The following is a 26278-nucleotide window of genomic DNA, read 5'->3' on the forward strand; positions in this document are numbered from 1 at the left end:
TGACTGTTCTTGATTGGAATTACAGCCAGCCTGAAACAAACACACAACTAAGTAGGAAAACAAGAGAACAAAATAACAACACCATGTTCCACTAAGAACCTGTCTAGTCCAGATAAAGCTGAAGAGATAAGAATAAATTGTACTTAAGTAATAAGAAAATAAGAAGGCTTTGTTCATGTTGGCCCGTTCTCTGACCATGGATGTTTTAGATGCAGAGATAAGACCCCCAGCTCTGAGCTCAGAGTTATGCTCTACCACACTCTGTGGGGAGACAGGCAGCTAAGAATGCAAGGAGAGTGCATTCCAAAATGATACATGGCAAATTGCTGGCCAGGCTTTTAAATGCCATAGATAGTTTGTGAAAAGTCTCGCACTGTTCTAAGTCATATCACAGTTTACAGACTGCTCTGCCTAAGCCTAGTCCCAGTTGTCTTGATAAAAATAAATACACCGAAGAATGTCTACTAGACTGTGAGCATCTGTGCTTAATTCTGGACAATGGGATAGGTGATTCTTGGTATTTTTGTACGTTCTTAAAATCCCCTGTGATATTTAAGAAACCAATATTGCATTTCCAGGTCTCACTGATTCTTGGAGTCAGAGGAGAAGTTTGGCAATTAATGGTTTTAATTCTTTTTGATATTTATAAAACAATGAAATATTATAAGGTAGTAGAAGACTAAAGGTTCTTTTCAGTTGATATTAAGATGACTCAAGGCCAACAGCAAGAAGGCATTGAAGATCATTTGGAGACATTTTTGTACTGTGGCTAATCCAACATTCCAATGCTGCATAGGATCCACTGAGGTCCAGAGAGGGAGGACCTTTTGCTAATTCTTCCTCTGTTTTTGAGCCATCTACTAGAAATAGTCAACTTAGTATAAACCCAGCTACTGAACATTATGGTGATATTTGATGTTTCTTAATGTTGTGTAAGTGGTTTACTTTCCTCTGAGATTTCAAGGATGAATTGATGGAGACAGTAACATAAAGGGAAGGAGAGTGTAATGTGTACACAGCTTTTTGTATTTTCTTCGCAACCTCAAACATGAACTTACTCCAAGAATTTTATTAAAAAATGGAAGCGTTTCGTGCTTGCCACTGTCGACCACAGTGCTAACTGCATTTTGTTGAACATTGTTTAGTGTGTCATTTCTGTAAACAGAATGAAGACTTGACATTTTCTTTTTAAATTTTTTAGTTATTTTTTCCTGGATAATTTTGTACGTGTATGTAATGCATTCTTACTGCTCTTAACTCCTAACTCTCTTATTTCTTTACTGACACTGTGACCCCTCCTTCCTTCCTATAAGCCCTTTTCTCATATTCATGTCTTTGATTTCAGGATCCACACAGGGCTGACTGTGTGGTGACATACTTGAAGCTTTCGAACTATCCGTTGGAATACAGTTTCAGCAGTGGGTATCCTAACTGAAGGCAAGGACTATCCCTCTTTCAGAAAGTACCAGTAACCAACCATTCATCAAGGAGCAGTAGGGACCCGTGAGCTCCCCTTCCATCATGAGGGACTGTTGCCGGATGCAGCCATGCACACTTCCAGTGTAGGCACTGGAAGCGGCTGAGAACACATGGTTCAAGATGGCATTCTGCAGCCATTCTCCCTACCATCTGGCTCTCGCATTTCTTTCTACTCCCACTTCTGTGTATTCCCTGAACCATAGGGACTGTGTGATACAGATGTCTTGTTTAGAGATAAGCAATCAACCAAACACTTGACTTGACATTTTCTTGGAACCTCTAGAAGCTATGATTATGCCAAAATATGATGGAGAGAGGACCATTTGAGATTGAGCATTTGTTTAGGTGGGATTCTTTGCATGTCAAGAGGAGGCTTTGGTGATGCTAAAAGAAAAAAAGGTTGTTTTACAGAACAACCTAACGTAGTCCAGGGCCCTGGAGCTACTCTATTAAAGCACACTGTTAAAGGAAGTTAGTACTTTTACTTTTACACCTATCTTTCGTGGTCTAATAAGCTAATGTTTTGGAATTGTACTTATTTGGTTTGAAAAAACAATGAACATCCATGATAGTTCACCCAGGCTAGCTTTGAATACTGGCCTCAACTGGTCCCGGTACTTCAGTTTTCTAAGTAGCTAGGATTATAAGTACATACTTATATGCATAGCTTGAAGAGTTTCATTTTCTTTTTAATTCATAAGCTTATATGAAATATGAACTCAGGGGCTGGCTCTCTGATCCTCCTCTTGGGGGGATGCAACCTTGCCAGTCCACAGAGGAAGACAATGCAACCAGTCCTGGTGAGACCTGATAGGTTAGGGTCAGATAGAAGTGGATGAGGACCTCCCCTATCAGCAGACTAAACGAAGGGCATAGGGAGACAAGTGGGAAGAAAGGTGGGATTGGAAGGAGAGACGGAAGGGGGCCACAGCCAGGATACAAAGTGAATAAACTGTAACAAATAATAAATAAATAAATAAATAAATAAATAAATTTATTATATGAAATAATCTAAACCAAAACAGTGAGGTTTGTCAAATATATGCATCACATACTAGGTGTGCACTACTGCCTGAAGCGATAGTTGTGTGAACCTTGTCTTACTTGCTTCTTTCTTCTTTCTGTAAAATAGCTCATTGAAGATAAGGTTCCACACCATTTTCTGCATTTCCTTGATACCAGAGGTAGTTTCCACTTTTGAATTCAGTGCATGCCTCCTCATGATATGCATTATCCATATTAACCCCTGGACACATACATAACTGTTAATGTGCTTTTTTAACAAATATATTATAATGAACTTAGCCATTTATGTGTCATTTCTCTTCACTGATTTTTGCCATTGCTCCACTTTGGTGTCTTCAAATTTATCACTACGTTTTCATTGTGATTGGTCGGGCTCACATGAATCTAGTTAATTCATCTTAATATTCTTTTGCTTTATGTAATTTTACCATATGAAAATACTCATTTTTGTACCCTATCCTCAAGAAATGAACACAAAGACTATCTATGATACCAGATACATATATGCATATGCATATATATTAAAGAAGTGGATATATTTTATTAAGAAGTATTAATTTTCCTCATTTTTATGTATGTGTGGTTTAATCTGATAGAGACTAGATTGTCTTGCTGTTCCTATCTCAGCTTTTAAGATCTTCATGACTTTCTAGGTCAGCCTTACTTCTCAGATAATTAGACTGTGATCTGGAGGTGTAAAACAGCAAGTCTGAGCTCATGTGGAAGTTTTGAGGGAGGAGTACCATTACAGATCAGAGAGAAAGTATTAATTCAGGATAATCTTCCACCAAACATCTGGCCAAACCAGCAGCTTCATTGTTCTTTCCTTTCCACACTCTGAGCTTTGCTCAGTTTGCTGCTGCACACATGTGAGGGATTACTTGATTAATATTTGCATGCAAAGTCTGTTCTGAACCTCAGTTTTATGTGTATTATATTCCCTAGTACTTGATAAGTAGTTTTTCAATAATTAGCATTTGAATGAATTGTATCACTCAATAAATCGAATGACAGTTGGACATATAAGGAACTCTGGTAAGTTAAAAAAAAACTATCAGTGTGCAAATTCTTCTTGATTCTTGTAACACCTTAGTATTAACATCATTGAGAGAAAGATGGTAGTGGGGTAGAGAGAGGGAGGAAGGAGAGGAAGAAGAAGGGTGTTGTGGAACTCATTTTTCTTGATAGCATAAAAGTAAGAATTCACACTCTCAGTACTTTCTTGTGACAGTGGAGCTCTAATCACAATTTCAGACTCATTCTACAATACTCCACATGGCGCCGAAAGTTCAGTAAGAGCAATCTCCTGGCTTCCTTTTTTGCAGATTTCCTCAAGCTTTCTGATTGCTGGGTAATTTATAACAACCTAGGCATTGTGTCCATTTTCTTTTGGGCCTTCCTTTCTGTTGCTTCTGCTTACAATGCCTTCCTGGTCCACATTCATTATCAACTCCTCAACAATTTGTTCTTAGGAGAATGCCCCTGTCACTTTGCCACCAAAATATGTCATCTATCCTTTCCATTCCAGTACTAGGAATTACTTCAACAGTAGAGCGTGAATTTCTGGAGCAGATCCAATCTATTGACTCCTGTTTCTCTTCCACTACCAACCAAGCAGATGGATGGTAAAGGTTCATTAACTGTAACCGAATTCTCAGGACCCTCCAAACATTATCTTTTCCTCCATGTTTTGCCAGGTCTGTCGAACCAAGGTGATAGATCTGAGTGAAGGTATTTCCCAGCATGCTTGGTATCCTTGCACCATTAATTACCCATATTACCAGCTGCCTCAGACCACATTCTGGCTCCAGGTAAGCCCTGATCTTGAGACTCATGATGTATAAGTCTGGCTTTAAAGAAGAACTGAACACTGTAATGATGTTTTTTTTTTCTTGAGATGTTCTTTTCACCCTCCAAGACTGTCAGTTTATAAAGACAGGAAACAAAAACTTATTCATTGAATGGATGCCCCGCTCAATATTTATATTGAAAAGTATTTGAAATCTGCTTATTATTTATTATTCAAAACTTAAAAAAAATCTGTTTCTCCATGGAGTCTGTACTGATCCACAGAACGAGGTGAACATTTGCTTCTTTGTAGCTCTGGATAAGTTTGGTCATTACCTGAACAGCAACCTTCTCATGAGTTTTCACATCTTAGTGTGGTTTCATCATTTTGTCTACAGACTGTGGGTTGAATTGTTTTTTTATTTATGTGTCACTGACATACTTTGAGCTCCATGGTTTACAGAATTTCCAGGACTGTGCCTATTTGGCTTTATCATGTTGGGACCTAGTAGAGAGGTTAATGTGGATGAGTGATGGGTAATAAAGCTACAATGTGCTTTGTGTGCATGTGGAGTTTCACTATGTGCTATCTTTGTGCTAGACCCTATATTCCCTTTGTCTTAACAGGACTTCACAGTGACCCTGTGAGCTATTTTCTTTAATCAACTATTTAGAAATGAAGAAACTTAGGCTCAGAATGTTCCAGGCATCTACCAGTATCACACAAAAATCAGGAGCAAAGCCGAGTCTGAAGCAAGGTTTTTGGCCTGGGCTCCCCACTGGGATCCTCTGCCTCCTCCTCTCCATTGAGGGAAAGGGTTGAAACAGGGCAAGCTTTCCCTTTAGTCCACCCTAATGTGATTGTTTTTCTATCATGTGGCTGAGTAAATAATGACTCTCTCATGTCTTCTCTATTTCAGACATATTTCTCTCAGCCAGTGGTTGCTGCAGCTGTTATTATCCACCTGGTGACTGACGGGACGTATTATGGGGACCAAAAGCAGGAGAGCATCAGCGTGCAGCTGCTTGACGCCAAACATCGCAGTCACGATCTAGGCATGTTCTTCTGGGCTGGGCCACTTGTGGGCGCCTCTTTCCCTATGTCCCTCCCCCTTTAAAGATGGATCTCCTCCCTCCCATTTTCTGTCTCTTGCTTTTTCTCTATTTGGAGTGCTAGTTGCCTTCATCAACATGTGGTGATGTATCCAGAGAAACCCATATTTGGCAAACATGAGGGTAAGGATTCCTTGGCAAAACTTGACCTTCATTGGTTTGCTTAGCTACATGCCTTTAAACTTCCACAGAATCCTCAAAGGACTCTGGGAAGGAGACTGAGCAAAGCCATTTCCCTGCCATGTATGTTAACATTTGAAACCTCTTGCAAAGCACTGGGAGACCACACAACGCAGAGCGAACCAGCACAGAGAGAAGCCAGGTTTGAGAATGATGTCCCTGTCTACCAGACATCTCTGAAAGTCTCAATAGTAGTTGTGCTTTTGTCACATTTGCATGGAGAAAAACGTGTGGAAACAGATATTAGAGAGATCTCTATCAGGTCTCAGGTTGGAGAAATAAGTGAGAAGGCAGGTCATGCCTGCTGGAGAACAAGGGCCTGAGGAATGTTCTCTTGTACTGTTGTGGCCTCAGCAAACACCAGGGTTGACAGAGTAACAAATTTGTGCAGGCAAGAAGGAAATCCAGCTCAACGTGACTCAGTAACCAGTGCTGCTTCAAACTTCTAGTGTCTGACACCAAGCACGTTACTTAGATCTATTTAAGTACAGCACGGAAAGGTTTCCTGGTGTAACACAATCTTCTCTGAACAAGGAGGCATAATTGCATGGAAACTCTTCTCATATAAATTTCACTTCTTTCACAAAGACAGGCTCAGGAAATAGGCTACATGTATTATCTTGAGGGTCTTAGGGAGGATCTGGTGTAGCCTTGTCATACAGATTGCACAGAAGTCATTTAGGTTATTAGCCACCTCTGGTCCTGGTGGTGGGAGAGTGGGTAGCCCCTGGCCATACAGACTGCGCAGAAGTCATCTAGATAATTAACCACCTCTGTGCCTGGGTGTGGAAGATTTGGGGAGCCAGTTATGAGCAGACCCGATAGATAGCATAGGAATTACCCAGGCAATGGCTTCCTCCATTCCCAGCCTTCTGGGAGGGAAACAGGTTATACATCTTTTCCTTTGACCAGACAACACTGCATGTTTAACATTCCTGATTTCCCAAATGTTACTTGTGAGGTCAAGGACTCCTGTGCACTTAACATTGTACCAATTGAGCACATTCATTGGTGTGCTGATATTAGGGTAAGACTGACTCCAAAGTGAAGACTCAAAGTTTGAATCCCATATTTACTGTTAGCTCACTTGGAAAGTGTAAACAATTTTTGACCTCATAGCACCGTTCTCAAAGCCTGGTATTCTTGGATTTCACTGAGAGATGTGCCATATGATTGGGGGTGGGGGGAAGACACTTATCATTACTGTGACTACTCTCAGTGTAAAACTTGGCACTAACTACTTCCTATTTTCATTGAAAATATTGTTACACACTGTTATGTCCATCTACCCTGCAGTACTTTGGGCCATTTCCTGCCAGAGTGTGGAGCTGGCAGTTTAAAGCTGTGTGCACATCACTGTGTAGGAAAGCCCATTCAAAACTCTTCAAAGCAAGTGGACAAAGAGTCGCTTCAGGGGCAAATGAAAGCCACGGAAGCCAGACCTTTGTTGTTGTTGTTTTACGTGTTTATTTATTTTGTAGTTTTAAAGAGAGGGGGAAACCTATTATGAAGAAAGAGAAGGAAAATCCCTTAGGATTTCTGTGGATTCCTGGGAAATTTCCTGAAGTTAGAAGCAAATATTTGCACAGTTATCCTACCAGTGCAGACAGTAAGGAGCAGAGCGCAAATGTCAGGCTCTCCAGAGGCCCCTTGGGCCCCACTGCCCTTACCTAAGGCTTCTCTGTTCCCTCAGATTGGCCTGTTCTCTGCCACCTGAATACGAGCAGAGACTTAGTGTCACCGAGAGTGTAAAACAGAGAAAGGACACGTAAGACTTAAAACTTTCTCCTCCTGTAGGAAAACTCTTCCATCTGCCAGCACATGGCCAAGTTGACACTACTTTCACATGCACAAATGAAGGTTTAAGAACTTGCTAGAATTTCATCAGGAACAAGTAGCTAAACACCAAAGCCTGCCTTCCTCCTTGTAACTCCTTCCCACCTGCTCAATCTTCTCCTTCCTCTAATGCAATCCATGTGCCTTTTCTCTGTGCTACCATCTCTCCCTTCCAAAACCTGTGTGAAGGAACAACCAAACATGAAGGACTCATCTTAGACAAATTTGGTTTCTGTTTGTATTTGGTGCTGCAACTATGCTGTGCTTGTCTGTGCACTCTAGTTTTCACCCGTGAAGACTGGGCAGAGTTCCTTACCACCCAGGGTTGCTCACAGGCCTAATGATGAGCCATGACAGTGAGCTTTTTACTCTGGGGAGGGCTCGCTGTTTTGCATTATTTTCTCCCACCTTTATGAGAGCCCAGGCAGGCTGCATGAGCACTAAAGGCTCAAACCTTCAAGTCTTAAAGCAACGTGGGAGGGAGGGAGAGCCATAGATGCTTAGCTGAGGGTGGCCGTTTGGGGGAGGGAGAGAGACTGTGGGCATTAGGTGAAGGAAAGCTTAGGGGCCAGGGAGACAGGGGGATTGGAAAGATTTGGAAGGAAGAAAAAAGGCAGACAAAGAAACTTTCAATCAAACTCAAAATCCTTACTGGCCTCCCAATGGTGCTTTTGTGGAGTGACATGAAAGGGTCTGGGGTCTTCGGGAAGGGCCCGTTGGGGAGGGCGTGACTGGCCTTGAGTAATGAGCCTGGCCCCTCGGCCCTCTGTCTCCCCTGACAGGCCTCCATGTCTTGAGCTGCAGGAACAATCCCCTGATTATCCCTGTGGTCCATGACCTCAGCCAGCCCTTCTACCACAGCCAGGCGGTACGTGTGAGCTTCAGTTCGCCCCTGGTCGCCATCTCGGGGGTGGCCCTCCGCTCCTTCGACAACTTTGACCCCGTCACCCTGAGCAGCTGCCAGAGAGGAGAGACCTACAGCCCTGCTGAGCAGAGGTAAGGCGGCCAGGGCCTCCTCACCCTGGATCATTTGTAGTAAGCAGAGACAGAGAGTCTGAGCAGCCTCTGCTGCTGCTGCATCCTGTGTGCTTCTCCATTCTCCATTCTCTGCCCTCTGGCCAGCTTACACTTCAAAACTGAGAGGACCAAAAGTCCTTGAATTTTGGGGTGAACTAGAAAGTAGAAAGGAACCCTCTCTTTCCACCCCGCCTGCAGCTGTTGAGCTGACAACAGGACACAGGGTGATGCAGGGATAGCAGTTTCGTCAGGGGGCTGCAGCGTTTCCATCTGGCCAAACACGGACAGGCATATCAGTTCTTGGTTCTGAGCAGTCAGCTTTGATGGGGGAGATGTGGCAGGAGACATGACCCTCCTCGGTTGAAGATGACGTGAGGACTGTTTGCTTCTTTCCAGTTCATTGTGAATTTTAATGAGCGAACCCCCATATCTTCTGGGGGCCTAGCCCCTGAGATTCCCCCAGTGCTGGAGGAGTCTGTGTTTTAACTGCATCACATTACTGCGTTAGTGCCTTTGCTCTGCTCTCTTAGTGCCACTCAGCTCTTGCAGTGAAAAGACAGCATTTCTTTGACAGCATGAATTTGGGGGAATACCCTTATTTGGGGGTTGAATCTCCACATTGCTACTTCTCAGATGCATGTCCTTACATGAGTCACTTCCTTTTCAGAGTCTCGGTTTCCTATTTGGGAAGAAGTGAGTGATGATAGCTATCCATCAGGGTGATTGTGATGTTAACTGCTACACTGTAGATGAAACCTGTAACATGTGCGCAGTTAATGCGTCATGGAGAACTAGTAACAACAGTCACCCTCCAACCACAGCGGGTGCCTCTGTGTACAGGAATACGTTTCTTGCTCTCAAAAATCACAAGTGGAAGAAACCTCAGAGCTGATCTCGGGCAATGAACACATCCAAACTTAGTGTTACAATCTAGGATTCCAGGGCCCTGGGAAGGGAAGTGGTCCAGGGTGGCCGAGAGTGTCTCTCAGGCTTGTTTAATAAGATGCAGAGGGAAAGCTGGGATGTTGGTGGGCTCTGAGAGTGAAGCCCTTTGCATGGCAATTCAGTCCTGCCCAGCACACCTGGGGGCAAGGACAGGGAAGAAGACTGGTGATGGGAGGGAGACTTTAGCCTTTCCCACGCCCCTGCTCCCACAGAGGACACAAAAGGTGGTTGCAAAATCCGCATTGTTTTGCACCCACAGTCTCCAGCTTCTGTTGTGCAAAGTGTGTCGCAATCAATGTGATGGAAGAGCTCCTTAAATATCCCTCATTGTCGTATTTCATTCTAACAGCACTTCTCTAGCCCCTGCTCTCCAGACTCTATAAAAATAAGCTAATTCTCTGAACGCAGGGAAACGATGTTGATGGAAAAGGCTAATCAGTTGTGTCTTTTCCACAGCCAGTTATCTCTACCACCCACAAGCTGACCAATGCGAGCAATGACTTCTTGGAGCTCTTAATTAATGATTCCTGTGGGTTAAGGAAACAGTGTTTAAGCTCTAAAACAAACCAGGTGGTATATGATTATACAATTCTTTAGTGGTAGAGAAAGATGGGTCTGGTTCATGTGACCGTGGGCTGTCGTCACTCCCCTTCTCTGTGACTGTTTTTCTCTTTAAAAGATGCTGATGAATATTATATTTTCTGTGGCTCCTTCCCAGTTTCACAGCCTGTGATTCCAAGAGCTGGGAAAAGTATGAAGAAAGAGGAAGGAACAAATTTCTGTTAAGCCCATGATAAATGCATTATCTTATTTCATTCTCACACCTGTTTGGGAACTGCATGACTCAGAGAAACAGCCAGTGAATCAAGGAAAAGTAGGCAATAGGAGGAGAAAACCCTATACTTTGCCCTTCAAAGACAACCCTTGCCCAATGCATCAAAGATGGATGTGGAGAGGAATCTTTAGGCCTTGTCATTTGTGAGTGTACACTGTCTTGGTAGAGGGAGGCAGAAGCAGCCATGAAGGCTTTGGCTGGCTGGGCTCTGCACTAGGACTAGTCTTCACAAAGGGCTGAGGCTGCAAAGCTTCAGGATCCTTCCGAGTGGCCCAGTGGGGAAAGGACAGCAGCTGTTCTTGGGGAGTTACACAGGCATTGACAAAAACAGGCAGGACTCTACAATCATGCAAATGTAGTAAAACAACCCAAAAGACAATAGAAAGAAAAACAAGCTACAACACACACAAAAGCCTGCGGTGTTGTTCTTCATTCTAAAAATCAGCAAATCAGAGAGGTCAATGTCATTGCTTTTTAAGCAGAGACTTCAGTTGGTTGTCGTTGGACCTTTAAACTTTACTCTAGACTGTTTTTCTGGCAGTAAAAGGCACTTTTCCCTTCCCATCCAGACAATTTTCACTCCTCTCTCCACCTCTTCCTCTTTTCTCTTACATTTTCCTCTCCAGAAAGTCCTACTAGAGCCAGTGTGTTTCCTTGAGAAAAGCACTGCAACAGCAAAATAAATGTAGATGTTATTTTCTGACCTAGATTCAAGGTTCCCTTGCACCTGGGCAGTACTGGGCATCGCTTCAATTCAGAGTGCTCCTCCACCAAGATCAGGTTTCAAGGAAGGGGTCCATCCATTTCTGAAATGCCAGCTACTCTCAGCTCTGTACCTGGTTGGAGAATGAGGCACATCGCAGATGGAGAGGTGGAGTGGGAGGCTAAAAGGCTTCTTTATGAAGAAAGGCTCTAGTTATGATAAGAGTAGCTGTCTGTCTCTACATAGTCCATCACCTTTCCCTTTTTCTCTCACCTATACCGTTTATACAGACACACACATCCATCCATCCATCTATCCATCCATCCATCCATCCACCCACCCATCCATCCACCCACCCATCCATCCATCCATCCACCCACCCATCCATCCACCCGCCCATCCATCCATCCATCCATCCATCCATCCATCCATCCATGCACTCTGTTTATTAATAAAATCAAACAATTTATTATAAATTCCAGTAGGCTAAGTATTTAAACAGTTATTGCCACTTTTTTCCTTCCTCTCTCCTTCCTTCCCTCTCCCTCTCTCCTAGCTTCTTTCTCTTTCATTTCCTGTTCTCTTCCTCTACCTCAAAATTTCCCTTTTTCTCCATGTTAGCACATCCATAGAGGTAATACTGGTACCTAGCTTTTAGAAGGCTCTGGCTAGATACAGGTTCTTCATGTGGCTTCAATGAGTTCCTTCCAGTTGGGGAGAAGATAACCCAAACTGGAGACAAATGTTTCTGTAGTCTACACTCCCAGGACACCAAGTATGGAATATCCCATGAAATAACTACACAGGAATTCACACATAGCATTTGAAGGTCAGATTGAAGCTACCCATGACTATGGGAAACAGTTTTTAAACAGGTCAGAAGGACTGAAGGCCACAGGCCTCTGTCAAGTAGGCAAACAGATTTAAAAAAGAATTGCTGCTCCCATAGCCAGACACTGGCCAGAGGCAGCCACCAGTTCACTTTGACCTTTGGTCGTCTATGGGCCACTGAGTTTGCATCTCACTCTTTACGGTCTGGTCTACCCAAGCACTATGAAGTGCTGGATGTTAAATGTTTTACTACTACTTTTCCTTGTAGCCTCACAGCTGGGCAGTGAAAGGGGGTCCTATAAGGCTAACTTCTCTTTCTCTCTCCCAAAGTGACCTGAAGAGCTGGTACCAAAAATACTTTCCCTCATTTTCCAGTTTTGACCATGTGGCCATCTTTGTTCTTGTTGTGACTGTCATTTAATGGCATGAATGTAACTAAGCAGAAGGCCACAGGAATTAAGGGAGGATTTAAAGAGCAGAGCCAAGAGAAAAGTCCTTAACCGCTCTTCAAGGCTGGCTTTTTTTCCTGGTTGTTAGGTATTAGCCATTGGGTGTGGGATGTCATTTTCAGTTATCAGTAAGGATGAAGGGTAGGTAAAAGGTTGCTGTAGCATCATAAAAGGTTCTGCCTTCATGAAGATCTTGAACATGTAAGTAAATAAACACAGAAGTGTTTGGGCACATGCATACAAACAAAAGAAAAATATCACTTTGCCTCAATGTAAAAAACCTGTTACATTCTCTTTTTTCAGCCACCCAGTGAGCCATAGTCTTCCTTTAGAGAACTTTCCTTCATTCCTTTTTCTTTTTTATGGACTGTCCATCACAAGAGTTGACTCCCCCCCCCTTAGGATCAGAATCTTTTGTTTGATTTTTCTTGGTTTTGTATTTCAGAAAAGAATCACAATTGTTTAGGGGGCGGGATGTGGGAGGTGCAGTTGTCATTCTTCTCCAGTGAAGGTATATAACCTTTTCTTGACAGTGGGATAGCACTGCAGAGAACAAGGCCTGAGGGGAGCGTAGCGTCTTCTGTCCATTAGAATCCTGTTCAGGCAGAAGTGCCTTTGGGCAAACAATTACAAACGCTTATTTTCAAATGAGAATAATATCATCACCTCAGGAAGTTCCTGTGTGGTTGCTAAGAAGGTGTTATAATGGGATTCAGTGGCTACTGCCTGGCATTTCTTACATCATTTCCTCTTCTTTCCTTCTTATTTACAAGTTTGTCAAGCAGATGTAGACAGATGTGCTGAGAAACAAAGGATGTTTTGCTTTCCAAGTACATTCTAAGAAGACACTGGTCCTAAGAATTGTCCCATAATAGAGGGGCTATTAAACTTTGGAAAATGATCCCTGCTTTTAGCCCATTCTGGACATCATGAGAGTATAACAAAAGATTCAATGTTCTGAGCAGGTTTCTCAACCTGTCGGTCATGACCTCTTTGGGGGGGGCAAAGTACCCTTTCAGAGAAATCACCTAAGACCATTGAAAAGACAAATATATACATTTCTGATTCATATGAGCAGCAAATTATGATTTTGAAGTAGGAATGAAAATAATTGTACATTTGGGGGTCACTAGAACATGGGAACTGTAATAAAGGGTAGCAGCATCAGGAAGGTTGAGAACCACTGCTCTAGGGTAAAGAAGGCTCACTGATCTCATTAGTTCACGACTACACACATTTGTCTGAGAACAGAACTCTTTCATAGGGAAGTTCCCCAAGGCAGGGACTGTTTTCCTTCTGTAGTAGAAAGAGAAGGAGCAGCGAGGCTACCTTCTCATGGAATTTCAGTTTCCAAAGCATTTATTCTCAACAAGGGTTTACAAATACACCAATCTCATTCCATGTTGGTTCTATGCAGTCCTCTTCTCTCTGCCTAGATCCTTGTGTCCCAAAACTTTGTAAGATTTATCTCCACATTTCATCCAGGTCTTAGAATTTCTCTTCCTTGTGGATCCTTCTAATAAAATTTATCCTGATCCTACCCCCAAAACAATGACCACTCTAATTTATCTTTGCTTTTAATAGTCTTGCTGTATGTATCATTGTCTACAGTTGTCTCATTGATTACTGAGCTTGACTGAGTATATGCAGTTTAATACCCAGGGCAATGGACACCTGATTTGTCCTCTTAACATTGCAATACCCTGTGAGACACCAAGTTGCCTCCGTTAAATGCCTGAATGGGTGGAAGTTCATCTGTTGACAACTTTGCGAGGCAAATCATTTTACTGCTGCCAATGTCCACATCAGGAGACCAGTGAGTTATACAACCTTCCACAACGAAGAAGTAATAAATGACAGAGATGGACCATGAGCTCAAACTCTTCCCACTCATACACTCTGTTCTATTTTATAAAATTAAGTATTTCAGTTTTCATTTTCTACTGAAGAACCTCAGTATGCACAGAGCAGAGAACAGGTTGCAGTTTTACTTTCAAAGCCCCAGAATGTTTTCCTTCTGAATCCTGATAAGATGCGAACCAGGGTGTCTTGTGAGAGTAGAGAGTGAGAATGTCAAACTGTAAGGCACATGCCAAAGACACAGCTTGGGAGTTCCCAGCTTACAGAGTGAGCTGCTTAAACCAGACTCCATGGCTCTTCCCCAGCACTTGAACAATGTGAATAGTGTATGGTATGATGTCAAAGCATGTGTGTTGACTCCACACTCACAGACTCTCCTAGATCTCTGCATTGGTGCAGCATGGAATGAGCAAGAACAGAGACTAGCTCAACAGAGGACACAGAATGTCAACGTGTCCTGAAGTGTGTGGTGGTGTGAAGAGACAACAAATCTACATCAAGATGGTCTGAGCCCCAGATGAAATGCTTGTTCTTGTCTGACTATTTAAAAACCTGTATTTGCTTGTGATTTGTTTTGTAGGTTTTTGCTTTCTTAAAATATCCTTACTCTAATACTAGTGAATGATGTGAGTACTTGAGAAGATGTGTGTTCAGATCTTCTTCTTCCTCCTAAAAACAAAACAAATGTGAGGGTCTCAAAACTGGTGCCATGAAGGTCTGAAGCATCCTTATGAAGCTCCTTCTGGCCAAACATTTTCTTCTTTTTTTTTTTAGATAAAAACAGAAAAGAAATGCCAGCATTAGTGGTGCATGCCTTCAATCGCATCACTTGGGAGGCAGAGGAAGGTGGATCTGTGAGTTTGAGGCTAGTCTGGCCTAAATAGTGAGCTCCAGAACATCCAGAACTGCAGAGTGAGACCCCATCTTGAAACCGCCCTCAAACAAATTCTAGAAAAACCAATGACTTGAGGTTCTGGATGCAAATCTAGCTTCCTGGGAACCCTAAAGCCAAGGTCTAAGGGTGAATGTAAATAAAGGAAGCTTTTGCCCAGTACGTTTTGATGCTGAATACAATATTTCAGCTACTGTAAACAGCTTAAGCTGTGGAAGGTGTTACCACCAGTTGCTTCTCTCTATTTACTCAACATCTGGGTACAAGCCCTTTTAATTCATAATGCAAAGTATATCAGAATGAAATAGGCATTGTCCCCATCCATAACAATGTCGTAGTTCAGATCCATAGGGTAAAGTTAGCTATGAAGACCTTAGGGTCTACACGTAGGCGTGGGAATTTAAACATGCTCCAATCTTTCCAACTATGAATCGAATAACACTTATTACATAGGTTATTATAATGATGAAGTGAGCTCTTTTAGATTTGCTTTCCGTGATGACTTACGGATGCTCCTGAGTGTTGGTGTACCTACAACCTTAGTGGGAAAGGCCATCACAGCACAGAGGCATTGTGCCATTTATGCTTGTATCTTAATGATTAGTACACATTTGGGTGCCTGGTAGGCAACTGCATCCTGGACTTGAAATGTGTTGAGCTTGAGACAACAGAATGAGACACAAGAAGGCAGAAATGATTTCCAGGGAACTCATCTAGAGAAATAAAGGAATGTTATAGAATTAGCACCGACTTGAAGACTGCAGAAATCAGACTGATTAAACAGTGAAGACAACAGCCAGAACAAGAAATAAAGCATGATTTCTATACATTTTTCCTATAGATCTGTGAGTTACATGACAGTTCTGAAAGGTGACCCCTTCTACTGCCACTGTGTCTTATGGCTCTGTGAGGCGGAGTAAATCTGAAGAAATATGGAGGCTCCCATAAATAATATATTTTCCAAACTTACCCAATCTCTAGGTAATAAATACAGAAGGGTGTCTGTATAACATTAGCTACTGATTTTTGAGGCTTAGAATGTGCCGAGAATTCGGCTACATGCATTTCATAAACTAACTGGTCTAATACTCCCCATGACTCTTGGAAGTCAGTAGTCACTGAAGTCTTCAAGTGATGGGATTTGAATGTGGGATTGTCAGTCCCCATTTCTTGTATTCTTAAAAAGCCATAACCATGACCAGCAGGAGCTTTTTGCCTGACACAGAGCTCTTCCTTGTCTTCAGTGTTCACTTCCTGAAAATTTGTGAAGCCTAGTCTTCACCTTCTAGCTGGAATAAAGTTATCTAGTGAGTGAACCCCTCCTCACTTTTTTATTTCTTCCTCCCCAGCTGTGTGCATTTTGCCTGTGAAGCCACGGACTGCCCAGAACTGGCTGTGGAGAATGCTTCCATTAACTGTTCCAGCAGCCACCGCTTCCATGGTGCCCAGTGTACTGTGAGCTGCCAGACTGGTTACGTGCTGCAGATCCAGCGGGATGAGGAGCTCATCAAGAGCCAGGTTTGTGGATGCAGACAGGAGAGCGCTTTCCAGTGAGGCGAGGCTGGCAGGTGTGGAATGGGTTTTTTGCAGTGTCCTAAGCACTAGACAGACTGCTACCACAGCAGACAAATAAGACTCTCCCTTCTTCAGTCCCTCCCTCTCCCCCATTCCTCTCTCCATCCCCCTTCCTTTTCTCTCCCTTTCTCTCCACCTCTTTCTCGCATGTATGTGTATATATATATATATATATATATATATATATATACATCCACACACATACACACACAACACACACATGTGTATAAGTATACATATACACACATGCATGTATATAAATATACCATAATGAATTAATAAACTATGCAGCCAATAAACAAATAAGAATAGAGTTTTTGTCCAAGAAGGATTGCAGGCAAGTTATGTTTTGACATAGGTTACAGACTTAGGATCTAGGATGAGCATATTAGAATGAGATGCTGACCCTCAAAATTCTGCAGAATGGAGTAGGCTGTTTTAAGAAGATGGACACTTTCACTCTATTCATTCATTCATTCCAAAGCATGCCTTCATCATAAGTCATAGACCGTGCTAGGAAGTCCTTAAAGCTGAACTGTTCTTTAATGATTAGCAAAGAGCATGGAGACAGAGAGAGGCATATAATGTCTTGCAGAAATATGGGGGGCTGTTAAAGAAAATTCCCAGGAGAAAGTGGACTGAGAACTGAGAAGTGGTTTGCTGGGCAGAGGTGTGTCTTCAGGGTACAAACAAGAAAAGTACCCTTGTACAGGCAGGGGAATAAATGTGGAAACCTGTCAGCACTGTCGGTGTGTCACATGTGGAGACTGGTTTTTCTTTTCCTAAAATCATGCAAGTCATGAGGCTAGGGGGTCAAATTGAGTCCACAGGTGCCAGGCCCTGCAAGTTTAGTTGGGAAGTTTGAAGTTGTTATGGCAGCAAGAAGCTGTAGAAGGACAAAACATGATTAAATCCTGATAAACAAAGGCCTCATTTGGCTGCCCACACGGGTGTGGCATGGAATACAAGTGGTGAGAGAGACAGCAGACAGACCCACGGGAGTGTTATCTATGGAGCCTTGGAGGTTGTCCTGAATGAAATTATTGGTAGTGAGTAGAGATAAGCAGCATGGCAAACCTTGCTTTAGCTTGATGTTGCTTTGGGCGTCTCAGGGAGTGGGACAAGCTAGCAGCTGAAAGTTTTGAGGATTCCAGAGCTGTGTCTAGATGCAGCTTTTCCTCAGCCCCAGCAAGTAGACTGTGTCCTCATGCTGCCAGCACACAGGACCACATTCTTCATTCCTGGGAGTGCCTGTTTGTGTAGAGCTTCTGGGCTGGCTTGTCTTAGACACCTACTTCCGTGTGTCAGACATGGCAGGTCTGAACTCCTATGGAAACAATTAGGCTGCCTTGGCAGTGAGAGACCTCTGATCCCTTTGAAGTGTACTTAAGAGAGGAAAATGTCCTTTGCTTTTAAAAATCCCAAATCAACATTTGGCACTCTCAACCCCCAGGGGTTTGGCTGCTTCCTCCTTGAATAGAAGACTCTGGGCTGCCAATGACAGGCCTTCTCTTGGCTCTATAGCATGGCCTCACCCTTCCACCTACACAGCCCTACCATTTTCTGGTGTGGTTTAGATCAGCCAGACACCCCAGTGTTCCTAAATTTGTTTCTTTTCAATGTATTTTTCCTTGGTTATTCAATTTTTATTTTCTCTGGAGCCACTAAATGTCAGAATAGGCAGTAGCATATAGTGTAGTCAGTCTTTGGAGTCAATCCTTTCGTTTTACCAGTGGGAGGCATACAGAAAGGACCTTCTCATGGAGAGACATTAGGAGTCCTATACCAGAAATCACTCCCTAACTTTGTACCAAGAACTTATATATCTCTAAGTAAACCCCTTCAATAAAATATCCCAAGATCAACCTCTGATGTTCTTCTTTTTAATGCTTCTTCAAGCATCTTTTGTAAAAGGAGTCACACCCTGTGATATCTCTGATATCTCGGGAAAAATGGAGATGATGATCTATCTGGAAGACATTATAGATTGCATTTCTTAGCACAGTATTTGAGTTCAAGACACGCTTAGCTTTTCTATTAGTGGGTAACTGGGGGCTGCTTATACATTTCTATAGGCTTCCATTTTTGCATCATTTAATGAGGATTAAAAGATATATACCATACAGTCATTGAGTTATTAAAAATGGGTTCAAATTAAACACTGAGAATTGATTTCCTCTTTCCTGGACAAGACTCTGCCCTACCACCTGTGGAGAAGTGTTTTTCCTCATATGTAAGGACCCAACTGTTCTTGCTCATTGTATCTTTCTCTGCTTCTCAGGCAGGGCCAAGCATCACCGTGACCTGTGCGGACGGCAAATGGAACAAGCAGGTGGCCTGCGAGCCAGTGGATTGCGGTATCCCAGATCACCACCACGTCTATGCTGCCTCCTTCTCCTGCCCGGAGGGTACCACCTTTGGCAGAAAATGTTCCTTTCAGTGTCACCACCCCGCCCAGCTGAAAGGTATTCTGAGTTTGTTGTCTCCGCCTGGCCTCCATCATCTCTTTGAAACCTAGTGGCTGTTTCCCAGCCTCCTTCTGAGTCACAAATACCAATATGTAGATGGAGTTGTGTCTGTTCCTAGTTTCTTTTTTACCATTTGTAGTCATGTAAACTGTCTTGTTATGCAACCAGGAATTTAAAAATATGTGTATGAAATTTTATATGTGTATAAAAATGGAAGCGAATACTCTCTTAAGATCTTCAAAACCTTGCAAGAAGATGATGGGGGCAGGGCAACAAAGAGAGTTATATTTAGAATGGATATATATAGCTTATTGTGTATAATTAAGACTCAGCAAACCCTATGAGGTGTTATTTGTCTTTTGAATTTTCAAAGGAAGAAGACAATTATTGGGAAGTAAAGAACTAGCCCAAGGTTGCTATAACAGTGGTAGAGACCATGTTGTAAGCCAGGTCTGTCTTCACCCAGTGTCACTTACACTCTTTACAACAACAGCCTGCATGTGGAGAAACACAGGCATGGCCAGGAAGCAATGGGAATATAGAGGTGAAGAGGAGGGAGTCTGGCAGGCTGAAAAAGAGAATACATTTTAGAAACTGGTGAGAAGTGGCCTGGAGACACATATAAATTTCTAGAAATATAAGAGCTTTCAAGCTTTCAGAGCCTATCCAGAACAACTAGAAATACGGAAGATACAAGGTACATCACAGAGTTCAGTAGCAACATTTTTTTGTTTGTTTGTTTTCTTTTGTTTTTTGGTTAAGTGGTGGATTTATGAGGCTTCTATCCTCCACATGGTTTGTTAGCTGAAATATGTTTCTTTCTTGAATATCAGCAACAAATAACTACCTTGATCATAAACTCATATTTTGGTTTATCGTGCCTCAGAGTATGCATAAGGAGTTCTGTTGAGTATGTGGATTTTGGGTTATGTCCCTGAATGTTGAGGTTTAGGTACTGGGAATATTGGTGATCAAGACTCTCACCAGTTTTATTCAAGGGACATTGACAGCAAAAGGTTATATGAACTTGTAGGCTTTGGAGGCAATGTCTTTGTGGTCAGAAGTTCAGGAAATGACATGTACAAAAGCTTAATAAAATGTGTTGGTTGGGTGGCTGAATTCTGTGATGACTGAAGAATACAAGAAGACACAGCTCTAATTATAAACTGTACCACAAGAAAAACAGGAAGTGCATCTTAGCTGCATCCCCTAGCTCCTCCTTTTTTCCTATTAGAGAAGATTTGAATAATAAATAAATAGAATTTTACTTTAAGCTATTATGAAGATTAAAATCAAAGAGGAAAAGGGAGGAAACCAATGGAAAATGGAAACTTTCCAGCTTCTAAGGCCAATAGTTCTCAGCCTTCCTAACGCTCTGCTCCTTCAATATAGTACCGTGTGCTGGGGTGACACCCGACCATAACATTATTTTCATTGCTATTTCATAACTCTAACTTTGCTACCGTTATGAATTGTAATGTTACTATCTGTGTTTTCTTCTTTTTTTTTTTTTCAATGCAGTTTATTCAGGAACCTTGAACAATCATCTGACCCTGGGGAGAAACCAGCTCCCTCTTTAAGGCGCGGCATTACGCAGCTCTCTACAGTTCCCCCTTTTTGTTTTAAGACGCATCAGGCAAGAGTAGAGGTCTGATCTCTGATATTAGAAATAAATTGGGACTTTGTATTGATGTTCATTTAGGTGTCATCCACCCAAAGAGCATCAGAGCTGTCCGATACCTTTTTCTCAGAGGTGGGACCTAGGGCATCAACCTGCATGCAATCAGACTTACTCTTCTCTGGGTCCAAAGCGGCTGACCCTGAGTGCAGTGCTTAGCCTCACATCCTGAGCATAACATTTTAGCTTTTTATGGTAGCCAACCATGCTTGGGGAGACTGTCCTGCTTCAATGGCTGTAAAGGCCTGAATGATCATGGCTGCATTACGCTGTTGTGAGACTCTAATCTTGCATATACACCACAGGCAAACCAAGGAGACCAACACCAGAAGGCCTGCTAACGCTCCCATGCCTGCCCATTCCTTCAGATGATTCATGGCTGCAGCAATCCATGGTGATAATCCTGTGGCTAGTCCTGCATCCACTCTGGTAGAATTTACTGTGATAATGACCACTCCCAGCTGCTCCATCATAGTATCGAATTCTCCAGTCCAATTACCTAAAATATAGTTAGACAATTGTTTAGACAGATTTGCAGCACAGGAAAAATTCTCATGTTGTATGCTAGTGACACAAAGTCCAGCATACTTTCATTGATAGCCAGGTTGAGCGATTTGCCATAGGGTATCAATTTGCTCCTGTCAATCCTCTGATTGAACACCATCAAGCCTCCTTTTAGTTGAGCATTAATTCCTTTATGTACAACTAAGGCATGAGCTACATTGGCTAAAAGATTATTCAGGGTCTGAGCAGTCTGCACAGTATGACTCATGGCTAATGCCACAGTGGTAGCTCCAACAGCTGCCAATGAGATGGCAGTAACAATGGCAGCTGTAGTTCCAAGATCCTTTTTCTGTCTGAAGAGAGTCATAGCGTGAGGGGCATCAATGGGCACAGGCACCCAGCGAGGCATGAGAGTAACCAGGGCATACCTAAATTCACTAGCATTCCTGCATTGGGCAAAAAAGCAAGTATCATCACCACAATTACTTGGCTCTATCTGACTAATAATGAATAAAAATGGGGGATATAAACAAACAGGTGTGGGCTTATAGGAAATATTATGAGAAGCCTTAACCCCCTGGTTGGAACATCTTGCATCAGTTCTAGAACTAGCAGTGGTGGTGTCCGAGGTCTGAGTAGGTTCAGGAGACCATTGTCCCCAGGGGCAAGACACGCTCCATGTAAATTGACTAACTCCATGTTTTCCTCCACTTTTGAAAGTCATTTAAGGTTCTTAAATTATTTTTTCCTGTTTTTTTTTTTAATTACTATCTGTGTTTTCTAATGGTCTTAGTTTACCCCTATGAATGGGTTGTTCCAAGGGGTCGTGACCACAGGTTGAGAACCTCTATTAGAAGCTAAATCCAAACCCATTACATGGCTCCATCTGTCAATAGGATGCAGGATTATTAGTAGCTAGAAAACCACACCTTTCTTAACCATGGGTCCTTAGAGAAAGAAGTAGAATAAATTAGCATTGATTATTAAAGCTCTCAACATGGCAAATCCTTAAACAAATTTTTTTTCTACCAGTTTTTATGTGACTATGCAAGAGAAAAATGGACATTGCTATAAAAAGGTGATATCAGGAAAGCCATCATTTTGACATTTGTTGATTCCCATTTTTCCCGTCTCCTGAGAATTCAGAAAAGCCTCTTGACTTTTACACTGGCCTGTGAGGGCCAGCTGATAGTCACTTCGGCTTACTAACATCGCCATCGCACATGCACGTCCTTGCTGAGCTTTCCACTTGGACTTGTTGGCAGCGAGGACTGGATGAAGGCCGCTTTCCCTCTTGGAGTTTCTTCATGCTACCAATTTTCTTAAGAAATGATCAAAATAACGTTTCTTCCATTATTTTATTCGCTTTGTTTTCTTTTTTTCTACCTCTTAGTTTTCCTTTCTTTACATTGTGTTTCATAAAATGCAACGGCTGTAGAATCAGTGAGTTCCAGGTTAGATACAGCAAAACAGCTCAATGGATAACTTCCGTATGGTGACATTTAAATACCCATACATATACACATGCAAGTAATCAAGAAATAAATAAAAGTTAAAAATAAGAAAGTGCAGATTCTAGTGGTTGTGTCCTTTCCCAGGACACAGCTGAGCAATGTCACTGCTATGCCCAACACAGCCCTACTCAAAAACAAGTTTGGCAGTAGTCACCATCTAAGAACTATCACTGAATGTAAAACTGGCCTTCGTAAGATGTCTGCACTGGGAAAAAAAAACACTTTCTGAATAGTGGGTGATTTCTCCACTGCTGACCATGTCTTGGGTAAACCTCACGGCTAGCAACAATGGAGTCATGTTCTATTCTTTATGAAACTTGAGCAGAACAATGTTGTTCTTTTCAGAAGAGTACATACCATCTGGGACAATCCAATAACTAATCCTAAAAAAAGCCCTATCCCACACAAGTGGCACAATCCCATTTCTTCCTCTATTTCAGGTCAAATATTGCTTTAATCCAAGCTTCACTTCAAGATTTACACAAAGCAGCATGAGAGTTCTAGGGCGTCAAATAATTTTCTGCCAAGATTTTCACTATTGTTGTTGCCATTTTTCAAATAAGCTCTGTAAGCATAGGTCAAGTGTATAAAACTAAGGAGGGAAGACCTGTCAAATTCAGGAAAAACAGCTTTAAGATGAAGACCATCAATATTGAATTAATATATTAAAATATGCTACTGTTATTACCTAGTGAATTCAACTTAACCATGATAGATGCATTTACTATAAAAGAGAGTACACTGCTCCCGAAGTAAGCATGTCCTCATACTAAGAAATCTCTACCGAAGGGCTGCTCTTATGCCATTTTTCTATCTTTTTCTCATGTGAGCTTGTAAAAGTCATTGAACTCACTTGTTTCCAAGATATACCTGTTCTGTGGAGCATCTTCTGATTTCTTGAGTTTTACTGAAGATGAGGTGAGAGTGGAAGGCAGCATAGTGAACTGTATCCATCTTGTTTACCTGGGGATGCTGTCTTCCTGTGTGTCACACTGGTCCTCTTTTGTCCATCTTTGCACAGAAGTAAGCAATCTTCCATTTTTCTGATTAGGAAGAGTTTTAATTTCCATGATCCCTGAAAACAGCTGCTTTATAGGGCATTATTTTTCCTCTGTATTTAATATTTGAAAAGAAAAATGGACTGCCTTAGTAAAGAAATAGTCACGTGAGGTGAGAAGCTGAAGATGGTAGCATTCTACTGTGTAGCTGATCCTTGACTTCAAGATACTCCTCTGGTTTAAGTCCTTTACTCCATAAGCCTTTTATTGAATGCAGTTTTGCAGTTTCTTTTCTGTTTGTTGTTTGTTTGTTTTGTTTTTGTTTTGCCAGTTCATTTTGGTTGAGGAATCTGACAGACCTTCTGGGAAAGTCAAATCTGATGTAGATTTAACTTTTTAGAATCCCAGTAGCCTAGAGATATACATTTATTGGATTAGCTGTTTCTCTTGATATCTCTGCTAATACTTCACCTCCTTCCTCCTAACTTTGTCAAGACAGTTGGCTGAAACTCCCATGTTTTTTCTTTCTTTAAAAGAATAAGGAGGGATGGACATATGGGGGTATTTAGAGGAAGAAAGGAAAGAAAAAATCATGTATTTATAATCTCAAAAATAAAATAAATAATTTAAAAGATGAGCAGAGTGTTAAAGAATGGCTCAGTTAAGAACATTTCCTGTGCACAATGCAGCCAGTCCTGACGAGACCTGATAGGCTAGGGTCAGATGGAAGGGGAGGAGGACCTCCCCTATCAGTGGCTGTGGGAGGGGCATGGGAGGAGAAGAGGGAGGGAGAGCAGGATTGGGAGGAGCCGAAGAAGGGGGCTACAGCTGGGATACAAAGCAAATAAATTTTAATAAATAAAAAAAAATGCAATAAAAAGAACACTTCCTGCTCTTACAAAGACCCAGATTAGATTCCCAGCACCCACATAGTGGTTTCACAACCACCTGTAATTCCAGTTACAGAGGACCTAACTCCACATTCTGGCCTCCATGGGCACTTGGCACACATATCATATAGATATATACTTGTAGGCAAGACACTCATATAAATAAAATATTTTTATATTTATTAATACACATAAAAATAAATAAATCTAAAAAAATTGAAAAGATGAGCAAGTGAAATGACAGAGTACCATAACTTGAGAGAACCTAGTGCCTAATATCTATGCTCTCATACTCTCCTAGGAATATCTGTCTTCATTTTATGATTTAAGTCACACTCTCTAGAAAGCACAGGTTGGGGAACAACATAAAGAGGGTAGATGTGGTATTGACAAGAAAATAAGTGTCTCTTCTAATGCCAGTTAACAATGGAAACAATGAGAGCTCCTTCTCCAAGAGGAACCTGGAAAGAGAGATTAGAACATATCTGAGTGGTCAAACACTAGATAGTCTATAAGTTTGCCAACAATGATCGGTTGGGTGCTGGTTCCTGCAGCATTCAGTCCTTGGCTTTTGCACATGTGATTAAAGCATGAATTGGTGACCAGAACCAAAACCACAGTATAATAAAGATTCTTAAGAGTAAATGGGCCACGTGAAAGGCACAGAGTGAACATGCCATACAGTGCTTTCTTCAGAGTCACTTGGTTGAATGCAGGTAGTGGGACTAGGTAGAGACTAGAAATCTTGATCCTGCAGAGTCCTGCCTGCACTTCTGACCTGGTTATTAGGGTGGGACACACATCCGTGGCTCTGAATCACAATCCTGCTCTACCCTGCTTATTCTTTTAGCACTGACTGATAATTTCTATTTACTCTCTCCTAGAGTGACCATTTTCAGTTTGATCCTTTCTTCTTGGTTAACATTCTGAAATCCTCATGTCATCTCACAACAAGCAACTGTGCCCTTCATTTCGTAGTTTATAGCTGTGAAGTGTTTTCATAGTTGATAGAGCCCCAACACTTTGGTTAAATCACCAACACTTTAGCCATGGATATTTTATCACTCTTGAGCAGTTTGGAAAGGGTGCCTTCCTGTATCTTCTAAGCTCCCATTCTTACCAAACAGCTGATATATCTGTCATTCCCAAACAACTAGCTGCATTAATTAATCCTCAAAACAATGCAGAGAAGTTTCCTGCCCTGAAGTCCCTTTGCTTTGATGAGAGCTCAATAAATCATCCTTTCACCCTTTTCTCTTTCCACAAGATTAAAAAATATCTACTTGGTAGTATTATAACTTACCAGTTAGCATTTTCTGTGGGGTTTGCAAACACTATTCTCTCATGTCATCCAGATGAATCACTTTGATGAGGGGGAGTGAACTGCAGGAAAGTAATGTTGAGGGAAGATGCAGAAGAGTGCACAAAATTTGTGAAGCATTTCTCTGTTCTTTCTTTCTTTCTTCTCTTTTATCCTAGGTAGTTCTTGTCACCACTTTCAAGAAATCTAGTTAATTTATATTTGATAATTATTTGTCAAGCTCCTTTATATACCATTAGATTATAAACATTGTGTGCATGTTATTTTTGTTTGGTTTTATTCATTGTTTGCTCCCAACATATAAGTTACCTGGCATACCACAAGCACTAAACAGATGTTTGTTGAATACATCTCTCTGCATCTCACGTTGGTCCTT

The 26278-nt window shown here is 41.8% G+C and overlaps 1 protein-coding gene across 1 annotated transcript in view; it reads left to right on the top strand.

The window, feature by feature from the left end:
- Pappa (pappalysin 1) overlaps positions 1–26278 on the top strand; it is a 252286-nt gene that overhangs the window by 179462 nt on the left and 46546 nt on the right. Inside the window, exons 11-15 of the mRNA XM_021654123.2 lie at positions 4203–4316; positions 5214–5349; positions 8205–8418; positions 16304–16472; positions 18811–18994. Of these exons, the coding sequence (XP_021509798.1) occupies positions 4203–4316; positions 5214–5349; positions 8205–8418; positions 16304–16472; positions 18811–18994 (817 nt within the window). The remainder of the gene's footprint in view (positions 1–4202; positions 4317–5213; positions 5350–8204; positions 8419–16303; positions 16473–18810; positions 18995–26278) is intronic.

Source organism: Meriones unguiculatus, chromosome 3, assembly GCF_030254825.1.
Source record: "Meriones unguiculatus strain TT.TT164.6M chromosome 3, Bangor_MerUng_6.1, whole genome shotgun sequence".
NCBI lineage: Eukaryota > Metazoa > Chordata > Mammalia > Rodentia > Muridae > Meriones > Meriones unguiculatus.